This window comes from Anas acuta, chromosome 3 (genome assembly GCF_963932015.1).
Source record: "Anas acuta chromosome 3, bAnaAcu1.1, whole genome shotgun sequence".
Classification (NCBI taxonomy): domain Eukaryota; kingdom Metazoa; phylum Chordata; class Aves; order Anseriformes; family Anatidae; genus Anas; species Anas acuta.
In genome coordinates this window covers 38,589,385-38,609,975 of record NC_088981.1, presented here as the reverse complement: position 1 = coordinate 38,609,975, position 20,591 = coordinate 38,589,385, and the positions used below count along the sequence as shown (strand labels likewise).

At 35.8% G+C, this 20,591-nt stretch overlaps 1 protein-coding gene across 2 annotated transcripts in view; it reads right to left on the bottom strand.

Annotated features, from left to right (window-relative positions):
* LRPPRC (leucine rich pentatricopeptide repeat containing) overlaps positions 1-20,591 on the bottom strand; it is a 90,648-nt gene that overhangs the window by 14,860 nt on the left and 55,197 nt on the right. For both annotated transcript variants that reach the window (XM_068676693.1, XM_068676694.1), the window contains exons 26-31: positions 13,047-13,115; positions 12,706-12,796; positions 10,071-10,213; positions 9,870-9,957; positions 4,904-5,024; positions 1,143-1,231 (exon numbers count right to left, since the gene is read on the bottom strand). In XM_068676693.1, coding sequence (XP_068532794.1) covers positions 1,143-1,231; positions 4,904-5,024; positions 9,870-9,957; positions 10,071-10,213; positions 12,706-12,796; positions 13,047-13,115 — 601 coding nt within the window. The remainder of the gene's footprint in view (positions 1-1,142; positions 1,232-4,903; positions 5,025-9,869; positions 9,958-10,070; positions 10,214-12,705; positions 12,797-13,046; positions 13,116-20,591) is intronic.

Sequence of the window (20,591 nt, the reverse complement as noted above, 5' to 3'; positions counted from 1 at the left end):
TTCAGTCGATGACACCCAGCAGTGATGTAAGACTGAAGGGGGAAGGAATTTGAAAGAAGAGAAGTTTATCAGCTGCCAGAAAGAATACAAGTGAGAAGAGGTGTCTAAATGCTCATCTTTCATGTAGTTACTATTACATGTGTATGGGCTACTACAACTACACAAAGCGGAATGGAAAAAAATAAACAGATGGCAGAATCAAAAATGGATTTTCTGCTATGCCCTCTGGTATGAAAGTGAAACCCAGCTCAGTGCAATACTTATTTTCATATGTAGCCACTTTAATGCTTAAAGATATCGTTGGCAATGTGTATCAACACCTTATATCCACTCGCAAAGGGGTAAAAGACAGCACTGCATGTAAAGCTATGTGCCTGCAGAGTTTTCTTCTCACAGAAGTTCTACAGAACAACTGAATAAGTAAAATCTAATGCTGTAGAGCTGAATGCTCTAGGCTGCAGAACAGCTAATGCCAAGAAGTAAAGTAAAACAACTGTGAACTTTATCCACCATCTTCTTGTGTGCCCTCAAATACTCTTCAGCCACCATTTTCTTTTCTATTGTGATTGTTACATTAAAAAGAAAGACAAACCGAATATTTGTTACTGTTGGTATTGAGAACTATTAAAAAGTATTTGATTAAGTTTTTAAATCAATATTATAATCATTTAGTGCACAATCATGCACATTTAACAGTCAATTTAACTCATCTGGTATCTCACACAACCACCACAATATGCAAGAAACAACTGCTGGGAATTGTTTCAGATGCTCTAAAGTATGTTAATTTCCAAAGCAAAATGACTTGTGCTGTGAATTTTAACGCACTTGAAAGCCTGTACTTTCTCTCGTTCTGGAGCACAAATTTTGCATGTCTGAAGAGCTGTGATTCATCTTAAGAAAACCCATCTTGTGTTAAATGGAATGGAAACTGGACTAAGTGGTCAAATGACAAGTACATTCATATTCAAGCTGTATTATAAATGCATGTACAGTAATTTACGTCTCTCAGCTACCACAAAAGGCTCTTGATAAGCAGGTAATTTGCTAAATGGACTCCTTTATCCAAGTATTCGAAGGGCGTTACAAGAAAAATCTGCAGAGGCATTAATGTGACGTAAAGGTCAAGCATTGTGACATACCTTTCAAATAATCCCGCCTAACTTGCGATATGATGAGGAGGCTGCTGGCAGCACTGTTCAGTGTGAAGCCCTTGATGTGGGTCTCAGCACTAAAAGAAGCAGACATTTAGAAAGGAATTACTGACATGCTTCTGATACGATAATAAATGGTTGAGCACCAAGGTGAAATTATAAAAACTACTGTTCGTATGTTAAAAATATTGCTGCAAAATATCGACCTGGAGACAGCTTTTGTGTTATCCTGTCAATGGTTATAGAAGGATAATTTTTTTTTGCATTCTGACAGATGACAAAGTTGGAAGTGAGCAACAAAAGAAACAAAGTACAAGATTTTTTTTAAACAATCGGTTCAGATTCTTGAATGCTGACATATTAGATGACTAAAATAACTGCATGCCCTGCATTGTTCTGTTGTATCCTAAGCTGGATACTTTTTCTTCTTTTTTCAATAGTCACCATAATTATAAAATGTAAAACTATTCTTTCAGCAATAAAAATGAAACATTTATTTTCAGCACTGTATATTTTAAACATAAACTAAAGCATATTATGAACTAACACCATATCATTTGGTTGATTAATTTTCAAATTTCTGTCATCTAGATGTATACAGTTTTTTAAAGTGAACATACTACGTTTGCTGCCTTAGCTGTGTTAAAATTGTGTTTGGCTTATCAATTCTTTATCTCCGACAATACTACACATCACATACCTATAGTAAAGAGGATCTTTACTTTAGGAACATTGCTAAAGCTTTTCTAACACTCTGGAAATTAGGCAAGAGAGACCAACCAGCCTTCACATCGATGCGAACAAAATGTTCCCATTCCTCAATGCCATACAGCCACATTTTTAATACACACGGATAACTTTACAAATGTTCATTTCTAGATTACAAAATCTCTACACAGAAAAGGGGGGCATCGCCATTTACCATATCAGCAATCAAGATAAACCTCACTGATCATCTTGTGGCAAACAACTGAGCAGCCTACCTACTTGAACTTACAGGCTGAGCGGATTGGGAGGTAAGCAGGGTCATTGCTAAATTATTCCCCTCAATCCCAAGAAAATCCTTCACATAGTACACAATATGACTATCCTCTCAGTCACTTTCAGCCTCCCGGGCTCACAAATGCAGTCACTGGACTCAGGATTTTCTTACTCTCCCAACCAATCCTCTTAATCCCTGCCTAAGCACCCACTGCTCAGTTCCGCCTTTTCTTTTTTTTTTTTTTTCCCTTTGTCCCATCTGTCAAAGCCCTTAAGTCAACAATTCATGCATGAGACTGTAAATTACATATAACAAAGGATTTACTTTCTCCAATCTTCCAATCTTTAGTGTGATTAAATAGATGTTAGCTACTATTACAGAACTAATCCATCATTCCCATACTCCTAAATTTCTACTTAAAACTTCAACTAAATGCAGTAAATATTCCTCAAAACAGTGCTAGGATGCCAAAGCAACTAGACTCGGGTTGACCTACAGATCAGTAACCTTCTGTTTGTTTTTTGTGGTTTTTGTTTGTTTCCAAACGCAGAGTGGGAGTTCAATTTCCTTCTACCACAACATGACTTTCTCATCAAAGTTTCTCACTTCTGATGACAGTAAGGAAGTTTTAAAATAATCTAACCCTTTTAAACAGAGAAATTACTTATTTTGTTGCCTATACTAAAGCTCTCTACATATTATTTAAATTTCAAGTTTGGCTTCGAGCAGAGTAAAAAGAAAAAGATGTTAGCTTATACAAATTAAGGTGGCTTTCATGTATTTTATGAAAATATTGGGAGTTGCACAAGTTTCAGGCCACTGCACACATTTAGGCTTTGTAGGAATAATCTCTCTGTAATATGAGGTTGGTAAAATTGTCAAGCATGCAGAAATGTGTGCGAAATAGATTTGCTATTCTTCAACCATGTGTACACACAAAATCGCTTCCTCTACTTCAGTGAATAATTTAAAGCTTACAGACTTTTGAAAATGCTTAATGTAAGCATGATTTTGTTATTAGAAAAAAGATACACAGATAAACACTATAAACACTGGTAATAGTAAGCATTTTCTGTCTTGATGTAACAGTGAGCTGTTATGGGCTTCTTAGAATGTCATTATTTGGCATTTCTATGCTACATGATTGAGTATGAGTTCTGAAAAGCACGGTGGTTATTACTATGGTTGGCTTGGACCAGAACCTCTTATTAAATCCTATTTTCTTTTTTTCCATACATCTCGAGATTCAGAGGCTTTGTCCCTAAAAACACATTTCAAACTTCTTTAGTCTTTAACATTTTTTTTGTTCTTTTCTTTCCTGCATTTTACATCCTAAAACACTTATTATCTAAAGCAGGATTTCTGAATCACCAGCACCAGGAACAAACCACCACATTCTCTCTCCTCTTCCGATCTGCAAATTACTGCTTGTAACATGCAATATTCTGCGCATCTTCCTTACAAGCATGTTTGAGCTGTGGAACAGGGAGGCAGTCAGTACATGCACAAGTCTTCAGTGAAAAGTTTCAAAATTCTTCCTTGAAGAATCTTTCTATATATCTTTCTATACATAAAGATTTTCTGTAAATATTTAACCAAGTAGCTAAACTTTTTCAGCATAATGTGTACTTTCAAACATGCCCTTTCCATCTTTTATTTACAAACATTCAGCAGTTATTCGCATTTCAAGGAGCAGAATTTGATGAGCAGTTCAAGTTTTTCCTTGATATAAGCCTTCTATTCATCAAGCACAAACATTCCCCTTTTCATACAGCTCAGTTACTGACACAGAGTTGGAAAAGTGTTGCTTGCGCTTCTGAACTTGGAACTTAACCATTTTCCAACAGAAGACATTTCATTGATCTACATACTTTTAAAGATAATCATTAAAACAATAAACTAAGTTAACTCTAAAAATGATTAGACTATGCAGCATGTAAGTTACCCACATCCACTTTCTAATCCACTGTATTCAGTCAGAACACAATGAAGACAGCCACCACTCTCGTTTTAGCTGTAGAAATGAAATGCCTTAAATTACCTAAATTTTTGTTCTTCTTAACTCTAGCTTGATGAATAGTAACACTTAATTTGAAGTCTATAATCTGGCCAGAATGCACATTACAGGCAATACTTAAAGCAAGTGGTGCGCCACACAACTCACTGAAGGTTAATTCAATACTGATGACTCTAATAATGTATGACAGCAGGTTGGATTTATTTCAGAAGTGTAACAGTTGGATCTAAGGTTTATGGTCATCTCCTAGCCACTGGCATAACAGTCAAATGTACCATTTTGCATTTGGCAGGCAGCCAGCTGCCAGAGTGTGGATAGGGTAGGGTACCAGCAGGGATGGGGATTGAGAAGGCTCAGGGGCAGTTCAGTGAAGGAATCTTGTCTGTTTGGATATTGCTCTAAAGGGGAAAAGGCAGACTGCCAGAAGGGCAGACTTGCAGTTCTGATGCCAAGTGCAATTGTTGATACAGTTTGTTGAAATGAGTTATTAGCAATACACACAGTCTCTCCACCACATTTTTTAATATATGGCAGACTGTCATATGAAGCATTGGTGTATTTCTTACCATTAACTCCTAATTACCAGTCAGGTGAATTGTTTTCCCATTGAAATTTAAGGACTTAGTTGAAAATGATCCAGAAATTATTTAAAGAACAACAAAAAAATAAATAAAAAAACAGCAAAACCAAAACCAAAAACCCCAAATCAGAAAAAAAAATTAAAATCCCCAAAATGCAGAAAAGCCTTACATGTGTTTCACTTGGATGGCTTCTTCAAAAGAATCCTGGGATAACAACGCTTTTATAAGGGTGACATACGTACGATACTGATAGCCCTTCTCTTGCGTTTGCAGGAAAAAATCGTAGGCCTCTAAAAAAGACAAAGCACCCAAACAAAGTGTCATGTTATAATACTGTTGGTCATAAAAAGTCATCTTTTCATTGAAAAGGTCCATCTGAAGTCATTTCATCCTCCTACATCTTTGAGACCAAAGCTGCTGGTCACAGCTTGTTCAAAACTGCTTGTACACAACAATCAACTGACACAAGCCTCGAGAGAACAAAAAGTTTGCTACTTCTAGTTTTCTATATATAGCTGTTGCTTAAATACCAAGAGAAGGGGAAGACTCAAGATTTTTTAAACAACACCTAATGCAGGGGTATATAGTTACAGTATCTGGTGCATGATCACAACAGCATTCAACAAATAATATAGGAAGTGATTCCAATATGGGGAGATCAAATTATTTGGCTACGACAAGATTTATACAAAACATACAATTTACAAATATACAGATATTTAACAAGTAAACTACGCTGCATTTGTTTGACTGATTAACAGTTTTATTTCATGCATTCACAATAACTGTCAGTGTATGAAAAGATGTTACCAAAAAGGAAAAAAAATGATAAGCACACTTTTCAGTCATTTATTTTTCTGAAACAAAATTATGCAGCTATAAACATACAGCCTAGGTAGCAGTCTGAGCTGCAACACAGCTATCTAACATGTTTAGAACCAGAAATCATCTTTTGCATCTAAAACTGTGATTGTATGTTTCCTTCAAGGAAACTTAAAAAAAAAAAATAAAAATCCCTTTGCTATTTTAAAACTAAGCCACAATTACCTTTTAAACAACTTTTCAGAAATAATACTACAAAAGCCTGAACAGTTGGTGTTAAATTGTTGGTCTTAAACTTCTTCAACCAAAACGTATACATAAAAACTTGGTGAAATGCGGGCACAGAAGTGACCATGCATAAAATAATTACTTGCAACACACACACACTCGCACTGAGTTGATATTAGAATTAACATTGCCACCCATAATCTGCTTTGGACACTGAGCTACATTAAACATACATGAACTGAGATAATTTTTATTGTAGTGTTCTTATCCATTAAGTCCACTTCCACGTTTGTGAATTCAACGTATGAGACAGAGATACGAGAGAGATGGAGAAAGAATATGATTGATGTCTGACACTACAACACTGATTGCATTGTCAACCAAAGGACCATAAAACAACAACAGAATGTCACAGAAACAGCCTGGGAATCCTCCCTCCGTGCTCACTTATTGGTCTGAGGTTAACACGGCCTGCTGCAATGTGCTGAATGCTCCTGCCTGCTCAGATGCCGAATATCACAAATTGCAAAGGAGTGCTCACACCTGCTGAAATCCAGCAGGAAAGACACCTTTTTTCTGCTTTTCTGAAATGTGAGGTATTGGTAGACTTGTAATCACATTCAGTGGTAACAAAAAATATCTCACTGGTACAATCTATCACAAGTGCCACTTTTCATTTAGAAAAATGTAACCAGCTGGTGATATGTTTGTTCCTTCCAACAGTAAAAGCCTACTTAAATTTTATTTTTTAAAACAAACAAAACAAAAAAATCCGTATGTTTGAAGACTCCTAATGTTTTCAGACAGAACTAAGATTTCACTCCAGGTTTGAATATCCCTTTCCACTAGGTGGGCACAAAGTGGACTTTGCCACCAGTGGATATAATGCCAAGCATATGTTACTATCAATGACCTTGGTCAAGGATGCTTAAAATCTGTTTCTACAAGGAAATATACGTAAATCTTTCTGTAATGACTAGTTCAATGAAAAAAAAAATATCGTAGTGTCAGTTTTGTTTTCCTGTTGCAAAATGTTTTGCTGTATATGTCAATCCCAACCTCAGAATGATTATCCTATTCAGATTAGACTATTTTCTTAACTCTATTTTGCATCCATGCAAGTAGCATGGTTAAAGTATACCTAAAGGAGTCTCAAACGGAGACTCATGTACCTGATCAGATGTTACCAGCTTATTGATTCTTCAGCTGCTATCTAAAATTACCCAAGTATATTAGCATTCAGGAGACAAAGTTCTTGGTTTCAGAATCAGACGGCGTTACACAAGCTATTTCAAGTAGAAAGATCTGTTAGTGACAACTTGCCAAGAAAGTCTCAGTTCTCAAGACAGGCAAATTTGTTTCAGGAATTGCAACTGTTTGGGCTATGTGTAACATGATCCACTTGAGTCAAGCTCTCACACTGCAGAATCAGGATAAAAACGCAACTGTGACTTCGCATAAATCAAGCACTTCAGAGAACAGATTTTCAAAACACCCCCTTGTCAGAGCTGATAAATTCATGAAATTAGTTACATAACTCGATTAAGTTAATCTTTTTCCTATCAGAAATGCGTTGATAAAAAAACTTTATTCTGCCCTATTACATTTATATCAAAACTACATTATACTGTTATACAAAAGTGACAACTTAGTTTAAGACGAAAAGAAAGCGTTTCCCCAAATTTCCAATAGCTGTAGACCACCTCCTCTTAAACACTGCTGCTCTGAATAAAAGAATATGCAGGAGTAACTTATTGGTAAATTCAGTATCAAGTGTCACCACAGACTAGTAGCAGTTACAGTTTATAATTTTATATTAAAATAGTGTCCCTCCAAAGTCCAAGCTATATTTAATTTCCACCTGCTCTCTGCTTGCTCATTTGTGTTATCAAAGACACTGGACACTTTTCTAGGAAATACGTATAAAATGCATTCCATTAATTTTGTTTATTGCTCAATTAAAAGTATTTCTGCTTTTCTGCCTTTTGATTCCAAAAATTTACCACCATGAAGAATTTCCTTAAAGCATGTTAATGTTATGTCTACCACAATACCCACGACTGTACCCCCTACCTACAGAATATGTAGAGTTCAGACTTCTAATCCGTGCACCTGGGACTCCGTACTTCTTTCTATAGGGTCATTTTACTAACAACAGAAGGTAACTGTCAATGACTAACAGATTCTGCTTTTAAACTCAAAGCTTAATCTGTAAGTCCAACTTGTAAAATACATTGATAACACCCAGAGAAGAAAACAAGGCACCTTGTATTTATAAATCCTCCTAATTCAGCAAACTTAATTATTTTAACCCATTTAATTCTATGTTTATGATCTCTCAAGTGAGATCTAGTTATTTATGATAATATAGGCAAAGAAAAAGATTTCAAGAATATTAAAATGATCTGCACCTTGGCAGATGCTAGAAATGGATCAATTATGACCCAGTTATGCTAATTCTGACTCTGTGACAGTGTTTTGGGATGAGATGAATAAGAATGGATTTCCAATTATTTAAACTAAGCATAGACTGAGCCAGAGGAATTGTACTGCAGTACACTCCTCCTTTCTATACACAAAGGCAAATACCCAAGCACAAGTTAATTCTGTTTTTATCTGAAGCAGAGAATTTTCTGCAGAAAAGCTATTTATTTCTCACAGCAGAAGATTTGAAGTGATCTCTCAATGAGGCCATTTTATTTGTTGGGTGACACCCACACGCCCGCGGGTTGGAAATAGTGAGCTGTGGGGACACTGATTTTGATCTTTTGTTTATATTTATTACAACCCAAATAACCACATGTTTTTAGTACTGTCTGTCTTTGTAGGAGGAAGATCAGGAGGAGAAGTTAGCTAATTTTAGGGAAAAATATGGACTACTTTAAATGCAAAGAATTTATAAACACTAGGAGACATACCTCCCTTCAAATGAACACAGATCGCTTTGCAACATTAACAGAAAGAAAACAGACTAACAGATAAAAGCCATAAAGGAAGGCAGCAATAAAAAAGAACAGTTCAGTTGGAAGGGACCTACAAAGTTCGAAGTCCTCTTGCCTGGCCTCTTCAGGGCTGACAAACTTGGGGCGTATTAACAAGGGCATTATCCAAATGCCTCATGACAGGCATGTGGCATCAACCACCTCACTAGAAAGCCTGTCCCAGTGTCTGATAGCCTCATAGTACATAATTTTCTCTTCATGCCCAGTCTGACCCTCCCCAGCCCAGCTCCATGCTGTTCCCATGCATCCTGCCATCGGTTCCCAGGAGCAGAGCCCGGCACCTCCCTCTGTGCTTCCCTGCAGCGAGATCACCCCTCAACCTCCTTTTCCCTAGACCAGACAGCCCCAGTGTCCTCAGTCTCTCCTCACAGGACAGGCCTTCCACCCTTTTACCAGCCTTGCTGCCCTCCGCTGGATGCTTTCAAGTACTTTAACATCCTTTTCATAATGTGGAGCCCAGAGTTGCACACTGTATTCAAGGCGAGCCTGCTGCAATGCTAAATACAGCAGGAGAATCACTTCTTTTGACCAATGAGAGGCGATCATCCCCATAGTCCAGACTCGTCTAATTTAATCTCATCTAAATATTTTCTTTGTTAAATCTGTTTAAATAATCCTTCTCTCCATGCTACTCATGTCTTTGCCATAAAACTTGCAGCCAAACAGCTAGATTTATTGGGAACCACATAGGCGCCTACAATGGTGAAAGAATATTTTCAGCATTGACCCTATGCATAGCTCCTTATGTTTAACATATTGAATTTAAAGTCTAGAAAATGGTGTTAAACTAACAATATAAACTACAGACCAGCAATACTTCCAAAACTTTAAAATCACCTACTTCCCTGCAGACTGACTTTGAAACATGCATTTAAAGTCAGTATTTCAAATGACACTTTAAACAGTTTAGCATTTGCTTCTCTCATCAACTTTTGAAGCAGAACATTGCTAAGTAAGCTTATCACGTAACTTTTGTAACACACTAGCAAACCAACAGAAAGCAGCAGAAAGCATCTCTTGCTCTGTAGTTAACAGAAATCTAAAGTTTAGCGCTGGGGGGGGCAGTGGCAGGTTTCAGTTTACCTTTTACATTATTTGTCTTGCAAAGCATCCTTATTTTTCTTTCTTCCGAGGTAGAAGAAATTGGGCTTCTTGTTTCTTCTTGTCTAGCCTTTAAAACAAAAAGCTTATTTAAATTGCTAAAATGCTATTCGTTAGTATGTTTCATTGAAAAAGTTATACATTCAGAAGCATTGTTAGCTACCACAGGTAGAGTCAGATTACCTTAGGTACCTCAAATGGGACAACCTGACCATTTTTCTCAAATATATCAGCCAGCAGGGTTAGTGTTTTCTCACGAGGAACAACATTTTCTTCTTGCATTTTAGTCCAAATTGCTTCAGCCTTTGACCAATCACTGTTGTTCTCTGAAACAAGATTTAAGATTCCAAATAAAAGCACATTTAAAGTATATATACATATCTAGAGTCCTATCTGTGGAAAATACTTAGTCAGTCATACACTTCTGCTTCATATGACCCTCAAATTGAGAAGTTCTAAACTGCTGGTGCTACTCAGAAGGTACAGGAAGATGCAAATAGAAGAAAAAAGACTGTACAAATTTTTAAATGAATGAGAAAACACAAAAATACTACAGAAGTTTGCCCCCATCTCATCAACTCAAATATTCCTCCTTATTAACTGCCAAAATAATTGGAAAAAAGATTCAAAACGTTTACAAAACATTCTAAGGTACCATTTATAAATTCCAAGATCCATACCCACTTTCCACAAGGTTGTAGTACCACTTCAGCTTTTTAGAAGAGGTAGCGAACTACCTTAAAACTGATCATTTTATTTGTCTTAAAGACTAAAATTAACACTTTTAAACACAGGTTATTATGGCAGTAAACAATGGAGGATGGAGAATATTTGATACTTTTTCTTATGTTTGTTTTGGGCTCCACAACTATAAAGCAGATGCTGGCAATTGCAACAAATTGAGACCTCAAGACAGACGAGGTGCTTGAGAAGATTAAATAAAACAGGAAGTTGAAGAAGCTGGGTTTTGTACCACCTGGAGAAAAGCAGTCTAATGGGGGAATTTAATTGCTGTTTTCAGATACTTAATTGACAGGTCTCTCCTTAGCAGCACACAGCACAGTTTGAAAGGCGATGGTTAAAAGTTGCAGTAATGGAGTATATGATGATGGTCAAACCTTGGCACAGGTTGCCCATGAAGGCTGTTTAATTTCCACCCCTGGAGGCACTCAACACTTTACTTAACAAGACCACAGACCGATCTAACTTTGAAGCTGTCACAGCTCTGAGAAAGAGCTAGACCCAAAACTCCTGAAGCTCTCTCAAGCGTAATTTTTTTCTCTTATTCTACATAAACAAGCACGTTTTCAACATTTTTGATCACAGCTTGAACTAGATGGTAGAGGCTTCATTTTTTTAATACTTAAAGATCTGAAGTTGTGGCTCTGGTGCACAGTGACAACTCTCTACTGTACTAGTTCACTGGGCAGCTTTGATGGATAATTTTAAATGGCTGAAAGCAGGAATGTGCATGGTTTTTGTCTTTTACAGTGACAGAAACCCACAAATGTTTTCCACTTCTTTGAGTAGATGGAATTGGTTTTGTCTTTTCAAAGACGACTGAAGATTTTGTATGACAGAATTTGATGAATTCTATCTTCTCGGATTCTCTTCCTAGCAGCCACACTGTCACACCTAGTCACTGCTAGAGGTTGAACAGGATGGTGGTAGCAAACAGGAAGACCCCCTCCTGTTGAGGCAAGGTTCTGTTTTAGGCCTACATGATACTTGAGGGTCAACCAGTAAACGGAAAGCCAGAACAGGGTAATACCACAGTTTGTTGTTTTTTGAGACTGTTCAGGAAACAAAAGGGTACAGAGCTCACAAGAAGTCTCTTGGGGGAGGGCAGGAGGAGGAAATATACATTCTGCTTGTAATTAAATGCAATGGGGATGCAGCCTCTTTCGTTGCTCTATTAAAAGGGGGTTCTAATAAATAGTGTTTTATTTTGCATAATAACATTGCTAGTTCTAGTCAATGAAAAACATACATGGGAAAACAGCCTAAAGTTACTTCAAGCTTAAATGCAAGTTCTCCCAAGACCAAATATATCAAATAAATGACTCTTTAATATATAACCATGATATAAGGTTTTCTGTCATCGTTCTGAAATATGTAGCAATCCTTCTAATGCTTTTTTGTCCTAACTTCCTATTTGGTATTCAATATCCAATCCTGAGAATGCAAAATATTTTCTCACAACATTAAATAACTAGAACTAAAGACTCCAACATTTTTACTGTGTATAATACAGTATGATACACTGAATAACAAAACTGACACAGACGGATAAATATAGAAAATAAATGAAAGTAACTACAGATACATTCTTTAACAAATCTGTAGTATAGAACTGAACTTCCAATTTTAAAAAAAGGTCAAATTCCATCAGTGATGCACAAGTCTGGCTATACGTGGTAAGGAACTGGTAGATTAAAAAAATCCCACACCTTTCCAGAAGCTGTAGGCAGATCCATTTAAAGTAGAATGCAGATCTTTAATGACTAAAAATATAGAAAAAAGTGAGCAATTTTTCTTCTTACAAACATTTAAATATATATATAAATATATATATACACATACATAGTAAATTTTTGAATTATGACACAACAGAGTAAGATGGAATGGAAGATGTGTACTATTTAAGTTCTGGGGTACTGTTATGCTGAGCTCTGCAGGTAAAAACAAACAAACATACAAACAAAACTACTCTTACTCTCCTCCCCTGCAAGATGCCTCAGAAACCATATCCAGGCTAATTCTTTAAGGACAAAACAACTCCCCAATTGAAAATGAAAAAGAATACAGGTTAGCTTACCACAGAGTTGAAGGAGGTGGTAGTACATCTCATCTCTATCACATTCAAAGAGATTTTGAGTTAATTCTACCAATTGTTCCAAAGTCTCCATCTTTAGAAAAAAAGATCATTACATCTCAGCCAAACAATTATTTCCTACGTATGTGCACTTAGATACTGTGTACATTCATCTAAAATATTCCTGTTTAAGTATATGCCAGCGTTTACACATGGCATTAAGTTCACCTCATCAGCCTGTCACACATCTTCACACAAAAAACGTCTAGCAATGAAGTATTTCAAAACAATTATTCTTGGAACATAACGACAGTTCTACAGAAGACGACATACAAGCCACATACCTGATTATTTGATATACACTTTTTTGCAAACCACTGCAACCTTCCAGGGTGGGCTCTTAAACCAGGAGTCTGCAAAATAATATTTACACAAGAAAAAACACATTACTTCACACAGAACATTCTAAGCTAAAGTAGGCATAATACATGTCCTCATAATAACAGTTTATAGGTTTTGTTTTTTGAAGTCTGAGGCTACAAGCTCACAAATAATCAAATTAAGCTGCATTTATGACAGGCTTAAAAATTGCAGTCATTTTATTCAAGACATTTTCCTTTTTGATCAAAAATTGCTGTGTCTGCACTGACAAAGACAGGTACTATAGAACATACTTCAGATGAAATGGAGTATTAAATAATTTCTGTCACCGCAGTAATGGAATATTATTACTATTACCCAGGGTAATCATTTCTATTACTCATGGCAAAAAGTTACACCAAATGTTTCCAAACTGGCTTCACAATGAAAAGTTCATATTCAACATCAGTGCAATGATCATTAGCAACTAGAAAACCATGCTTCTCACAATGGCAATGTTGACAATTAGTGCCCTTCATTGGCTCACATTAGCTGTTTTCTTACAGCTATTAGCATCTTAAACCAACAGTTTTAGGTTGTTATCTCTCTTGATATGCTCACTAAGAAAATCGTGAAGCCAGAGTGCACTAAGCATACTGTAGCCAGCTGCTAATGAAGATGCTGGGTATACTAACTGCAGATAACTCCCATCCCAGAGCAGAGCAAAGACCTACTGTGTCCACAGAAGAATCAGTGTTTAATAGTTAATAAGCCATAGTTCTTTGTGTTACTCATTTTCTCAGGTTAAATGAGACATCGCTTGTTCATTCCTTTGTTGCTTTGAGTGGTCTACAGTCACACAACACATACTCAAAAAGCCTTCATTTTTTTTTGCATCTCTTTGCACTCCATCTAGTATACGCTATCACATTGCACCCACTCAGCACTACAGACCACAACAATTGTATCAGTTCCTCCAATGTCAACAGCAAAATTATTTGATAAACACTGGAAAATTCAAAATTTCATAAAGAAACATGCTATAGGCACTGTGTGGCTCAGCTCCACCACATCTAGAAAAATGATACAAGAAAACCTGTGAGCAAAGCATCCATCACCACTTTCACATCTCACATGCTGTTTCATGACTACTTGAATTCACTTTCTGTATACTCTCTCATTTTAATACAAAGACTATTTACAGAAAGAAAGGACTGCACTTTCCCTTCATGTATCCAGATTTACATTAACACAACTCAAAGCGATTCCAAGGAAATGTCTGTTCATCCCCACCTAGAAACATGTGTTTTGACTCTTGAAGGGTTTTAGCTGTTAATATTGTAAGAAGTCTCTGCAGTTGAAGTGTGATTTCCAAAATTCAAATGCAATTTCGCCTGTAAGAGGCAGCTTGAACAAAAAGCTGTGACAAATACTGAGTCTCCATTCCAAAACAGTGGAAACAATTACTGCTGAACAAGTCAATTAACCTTCTGTCTTCTCTAACACAGATAAATAATTTCCCTTCCCTTGTCTTCTCCTCCAACAGCAGAATTATTACCACTACATCGTGCTGAAATAGCTCAGCATACATCAAAAAGCAAGCATGCTAAACTTCAGTTAAAGACTTAAAAATTTGCTGAAGATACACGAAACTGAGTGCTCTGCAAAGTAAATGTTGGGGCATATAATCCTGCCAATCATCCAAAACAGTTTATGCAATCATTCTAAGTTAAAAAAATAATAATTAAAAACAAAACAAAAAACAGGATGCTAACCCCTAGATCCTCAACATGAACAATCTTCTGTATGTATTTATCTGTACTATAAAAAGTCTCAATCCAAGGGGTTATAGAAAAACAGTGACTCCTGAAGTATTCCAAAGTGATGTATATTAAAAACAGTTTTGCTTTCCAGGTACTTGCTGATTTTTCCATTTAGATTTTATCACCGTTTTTCATGCTTGCAGGTATCCAGTCAGTGCTTTTTTAAGACTCAGCATGCAGTTTCATATAAAATATGCTGAAAATTAAGTCAAGAATTCACATCTTACACAACAGGCTCTTGAAAATGAAAAAGAAAAAAAGTATGTTGCTTGCATTTGTAGCTAATCCTCTTTAAGACATGTTAAAATTCAAATGCTGAATTCACTTACAACTTCCAATATCATTGCTGATCCGAATGCCAATGAACTCAACAGCTCCAAACCTACAAACTTTTTATAGTAAATCCTTTCCTGTTCAGCAATGATTGATGTGTCTGTCACTACAAGGACAGCTGAGTTATACAACAGATATCCTTGTGTTTCATTTTGAAATTGAGAAGTGTTTTCACATACTGCAGGTCTCAATCATCAAAAGAACATCTAGGTCAGATTAACTAAATCTCCAGGGCTTGCCTGATAGTCCATATTTGTAGCTTATCCCTTACCATCTTAGGGAATTTTAAGCATTGCATTTAGCAGGAATCAGACTTTCTACAGTAGAGCAAATACAGAATAAAAATAAAGCAAGGAATAATAATTAAAAAAGGAGTAAAAACCTGTTACTTTAATTACTCTTCCTAATTCCTGTTTTAAATTTGACCTTGTCTGTTTCCATGGCCAGAAAGTAGTATTGAGTCTTAGTATTTTTTCCTGTTGTTTTTTTTTTTCCCCCTTCCATTTTTAAGGCATTCACTGTTTTAAAGAGCAAAACAACTATTGAGTGTCTATCAAAAAAATTATACAGCTTATAAACTAAATATGGGGGTTTTCCAGCTTTTAAATACTCTTGGAACATGAAAGAGCTATACTGCACCAGACCAAAGGTCCACCTAGCTTTTCATCCTCTCCCCAACACTGCCTATGAGAGAACACGAAGTGAGAGAAAACCCAGCAATACATTCCCCTCAGTGTCCCTCCATTCTCCAGCTAATTGGTCAGACTTTCTATAGCAAATGATTTGTCTTCCATGAACTCCTCTGATTGTCTCTGGAACACAGAGAGGTTTATCATTCATAACAGCTTCTGGCAAAGGGTTGCCTCAACTACCTCCTACAAAAAAATGAAGTACCACCACTTTTTACTTGTTTTCAGACTAGCTTCTATGGGCTTCATTTGGAGCCCCCTTAATTTTGTATTGGGGGACACCATACAGTTGATTACCCTTTACCCTCTTGATTTCACAGATGCCTAAGTGATATATGTAATAATTCCCCGTTCCACTGTTTCTTTTCCAGTTTAAGACATCCTCACCTAACTAGTCACATCTCCTATTTTTGATCACTTTTTTTTACTATTTTTTTTTAATACTTTACATACAACCCTGCACTATTTTTTTCACTGATTCTATGCCTTCACACACAGAAAGGAAAACTAACCAGAATGGGAAAGAACCTAATGCATCTTTAGAAAAACTATTGACAAGAAGTGTTCAAGGATCATGTGAATGCAACAATCCTAAACCACAGAAAACATCTCAGTTGTCCACTAGAAACAGTCATCTTAGACAGGTGACTGCAGGGATCCAATCACCAGAAATTCTTTTCTGTACTAGCATTTTTAGTTGAACTAACTTCTACCTATTACAGCTGAAAGAAAACTGGTTATATGGTGAAATCCTGACCTGTCAGAGAAGATTCTATTCAACACTTTCCCACACCTTTAAAGAATGACAAAAACATTCAAGTTTTGTCTACATCTGTGTTCTGTATTATTACGGATAATAGACCAATAATGTCTTTTTTTGAAAACCTTTAAAAAAAAAAAAAAGCCAAGTAGTTTACAGAAGAGATGCATAAAATATTCACTTTTCTACTTGCCTGAAACAACCTTATTCTCTTTCAAGACAAAACTTACATAATGAAAAAACAACAGCAAAAAAAAATCATGTAGAGACAGACTGAAAACATCCTCTTCAAAGAGGAACACTTTCAGAAAACATAGGTGTTGAGAACATCCCAGAATGGTCTCTCTTTTGCTACAGCTGGCTTCGAATGCACAACTATTTGAAAGTCATCAAAAGCATTTTCATTTGGCATATTCATAACATAAAAGAGACAAATTACTGTCTTGACCTTCCAACACCACACCTCCACGAACTACTGCTGTGCACGATGCTTGGCAAAACAAGTGCTACAAATCCTAGGTATCTCCTTGAAAACTTATTCTAGCCTTGCACAGTGTAACTTTACTTTTGCTAGGTTAAAAGTTGGAGTAGAGGATCTTAGAGGTCTCTTCCAACCTAAAGAACTCTATCAATCTACAATTCACTGTGAGTAACACTGATTTTAAACATTCACGTTTACCTCTGCTTAACCCTACCCTTTTCAAATGATCTATATATTATTCTAAACTCTTGTGTTTTTTTTTTCCTAATGTTCTATCTTTTCTTAGAGAAACAGTTCTACAGTAATCACCCATCCAACTATTACCAGGAATACTGGAAAGAAACAGACACAATGTATAAACCCTATCTACATTGTGCTTTCTGACAGTATTTTTTGGACAGGTAGATCCATTCATCCTTCTCTTTGGAGCTGAAAAATCCAGTAATAATAAGAGACAGCTAATGCTGCTAAGGAAGAAAAATGCTTCACGACGAGTTACATCAACAGCCGAAATAGACTTATGTTACCAGTACCAGAACCACTTACTGAGATTTAGATGCCAAAGAAATGTCTTGCAAGAAGTCACGTTACTTCTCTGGAAAGACAGCCTTAAACAGACAGCTATGAGAAGCGATGTATGTCATTTCTAACAGCTCTCTCTAACATAAGCCTTAGTGAAAACAGCACAGTTGATAGGAAATTCTTGATTTAAAAGCAGATTTTTTTCCCTGATTCCACAAAAGTGCCTATGAAATCGCACAAATTCCATGCAGCTTCAGTGAAGCCTAGGATATCTTTGCACAGCAACTTATTTGAAGATTCTTTTTTATTATTTTTACAGTGTAAACAGTGTATGCTATGTTTGAGTCTTTCCTTATGTGAAAACTCTTAGCAAAATTCCTCACTTTTAGTAAGCAGTGAGTGTATTGTCCGATCAGAATGGTAAAGAATATTTTTAAGTTTTTGTACCCTTCGTAGCCATCTAGGTCCCACTGATAGATGAAATGGTTAAAGTAATCTTAATTTTTTTTTTTTCCATCTTTTTAAATGCTCCTTCTCCTTCAAATTGCAATGCATTAGTTTTGCAAAAATACATCAATTAAAACATTTATATTAAAAATAAATCTGATTTAATTGTTGGTTCTGAACATATGAACTTCTACACAATAGTCCAGATGCTTATAAAAGAAGCTGCTTTAAAGACTGAGGAATCTAGAAATAACTTGTGCATCAAAAAGCATCATTCCCATTGCAATCATATCAGCTACCTAATAAAATACATTACTTCTCTAGCTCTGCTCTTCTTTAAGCTATTTTACTACCAGGACAGCATTAGAGCTAGGCCCGTCTATGGCAGGCAAAGTAATACATTTTTTCTACCAGCTCCTTCCACTTGGAAAGAAGTGCAGCTCCTCTGTATTTCAAATAAATAATTCTTTGGTGATGGTACAGAAAGAGATCCTCATTTACTTTATTCTTTCTAAACAAAAGAAAACCTTGAGAACTGCTCTAATTAAGACAGGTTTCCTCTACAAAAGAAGTAATTGCTTTTGTTCTTTGTAAACAATTTTACCCAGAAATAAATAACATGGCTAAATACATCCTAACACATAATACTGATTTCTTTGATGAGAAGCTAATCTAAAATATCCTCACACTTGCACAAATTTTTGGGGAAGGTTAACTGTGTGAAAACTTGAATACAATTAAATCTGTACCTTCAGTATGACTACTTCAACGTTCAATGACTAGGTTAAGTATTCTGTTGTAGTAGTTTTGAAAATTTTGAGTTGCCCCACTTAAAATTATGCCTTCAAAAACTACCCAACTATTGTGTATATATTATCACTTTTTTCTTAAATATGTATTTGCCACAAAGCTTCTGTCAGTTCTTGCTGACTTAACCAACACAATTAGTACCTATTGAGTAAATACTTAATTTTATTTATTTCTCTTCAAACAGGAATATATCCTGCTTTGTGCTAGGCAGACATTGAGATGCAAAATTATTTTCTGTAAATACCAGAAGAAAAACAATGCTGAAGTTGTAAATTTTTTTCTTACTCCTGACAACAGAGACTGATGCTATGTATGTTTAATGCTATGTATGCTGTTGGAATAGCCCACATTTATCAATGAGATTTCCAAGTGAAACTATGTAGTAAAGTACTGCTACAAAAATTCATTAGAGTAACAACTTCACAACAATAATCATGCTGAAAGAAGACATCAAAAATATGCAAAGACCCTGCTCTAAAATACATCCTCTACGCTGTTCTAGACTGAAAACACCAAAAATTTGCTTTCTTTGCACTGTAATACGGTTTTACACTGCATGATGAACCCAGACACCATTACAGAGTAGCATTATTTTCTCTCTAACACAATCCCTGGACCCAAGGAAGGATTTACATCTCTTGCCATGATCCCACATTCTAAACACAGTATTTTCTACCTCTCTGGAATGAATTTATTCGTTAGTCAACGCTTTTGTTTTTCCACTAGAATCAATGAATTAAATTTATTTATTGGGGATATATTCATTTAAATATTAATTTCTTAGAAGAAAGTAAGACCTTTTGAGTAGCATGCACTGATCTAGTAAGCACTTTTTTTTTTAAATTAACACATGCACACATCCATGGGTACAAAATCCAGCTTCAGTAATAGCTGTATCAGAATCCAGTTTCATAAGTAGAAATAATGCTCTTATTAGACTAATAGGACTCAATAATAAGAAAAAAAATAATCTTTTCTTGTAATTATAGGGCTTGTGTGTCTAAAAGCTCTTCATCCTTTCTCCTCCCTCCCAGCTGTATACAGTTACTCTAATAAAAGCTATTACACCCCCTACAAACTACTCCATCTCAGACCACCGTATCTCTAAGTACCTAACACAATTTGCATTACACATTCACAGACATTTAAATTTTGTTCTAATCACCACTGCTCTTTTTCATAAGCAGACCAAACATACATTTTTGTAGGTAAATTTAGACACTAGATGTAACCATCATTAAACCATACATTTAAAAAAAATCCTGCTGTGACAAATCAAGAAAGCATCTTCTCCCAGTAGTTGTTGATTTATTGTTTGTTTTCTTCTTTTGTTTTTATTGCTGGCATAAAATCAGCAAGACTCAATTTTCTGATGTAGATTCTTATAAAAAGCAATCTGGATGAAAGAAGGTTGTAATCTCTCAATATCAAGTAGAAATATTATCATTGTTTTTAGGGTAGATTAAATCCAATGGCAACTGGTATCTCAAGGTCTGCTGACAGTGGATGTCACAATTCTTTGCTTAAATCTATTTACCTCCTAAATTAACTTGACATCTGTTGATAGATATATTCCTGTACACTAAACTCACCTAAAATAGTTCTTTTGTCAGGTCTTGAATTTCAGCAACAAATACCTTATCTTGTATTTATTGGTACCGTAA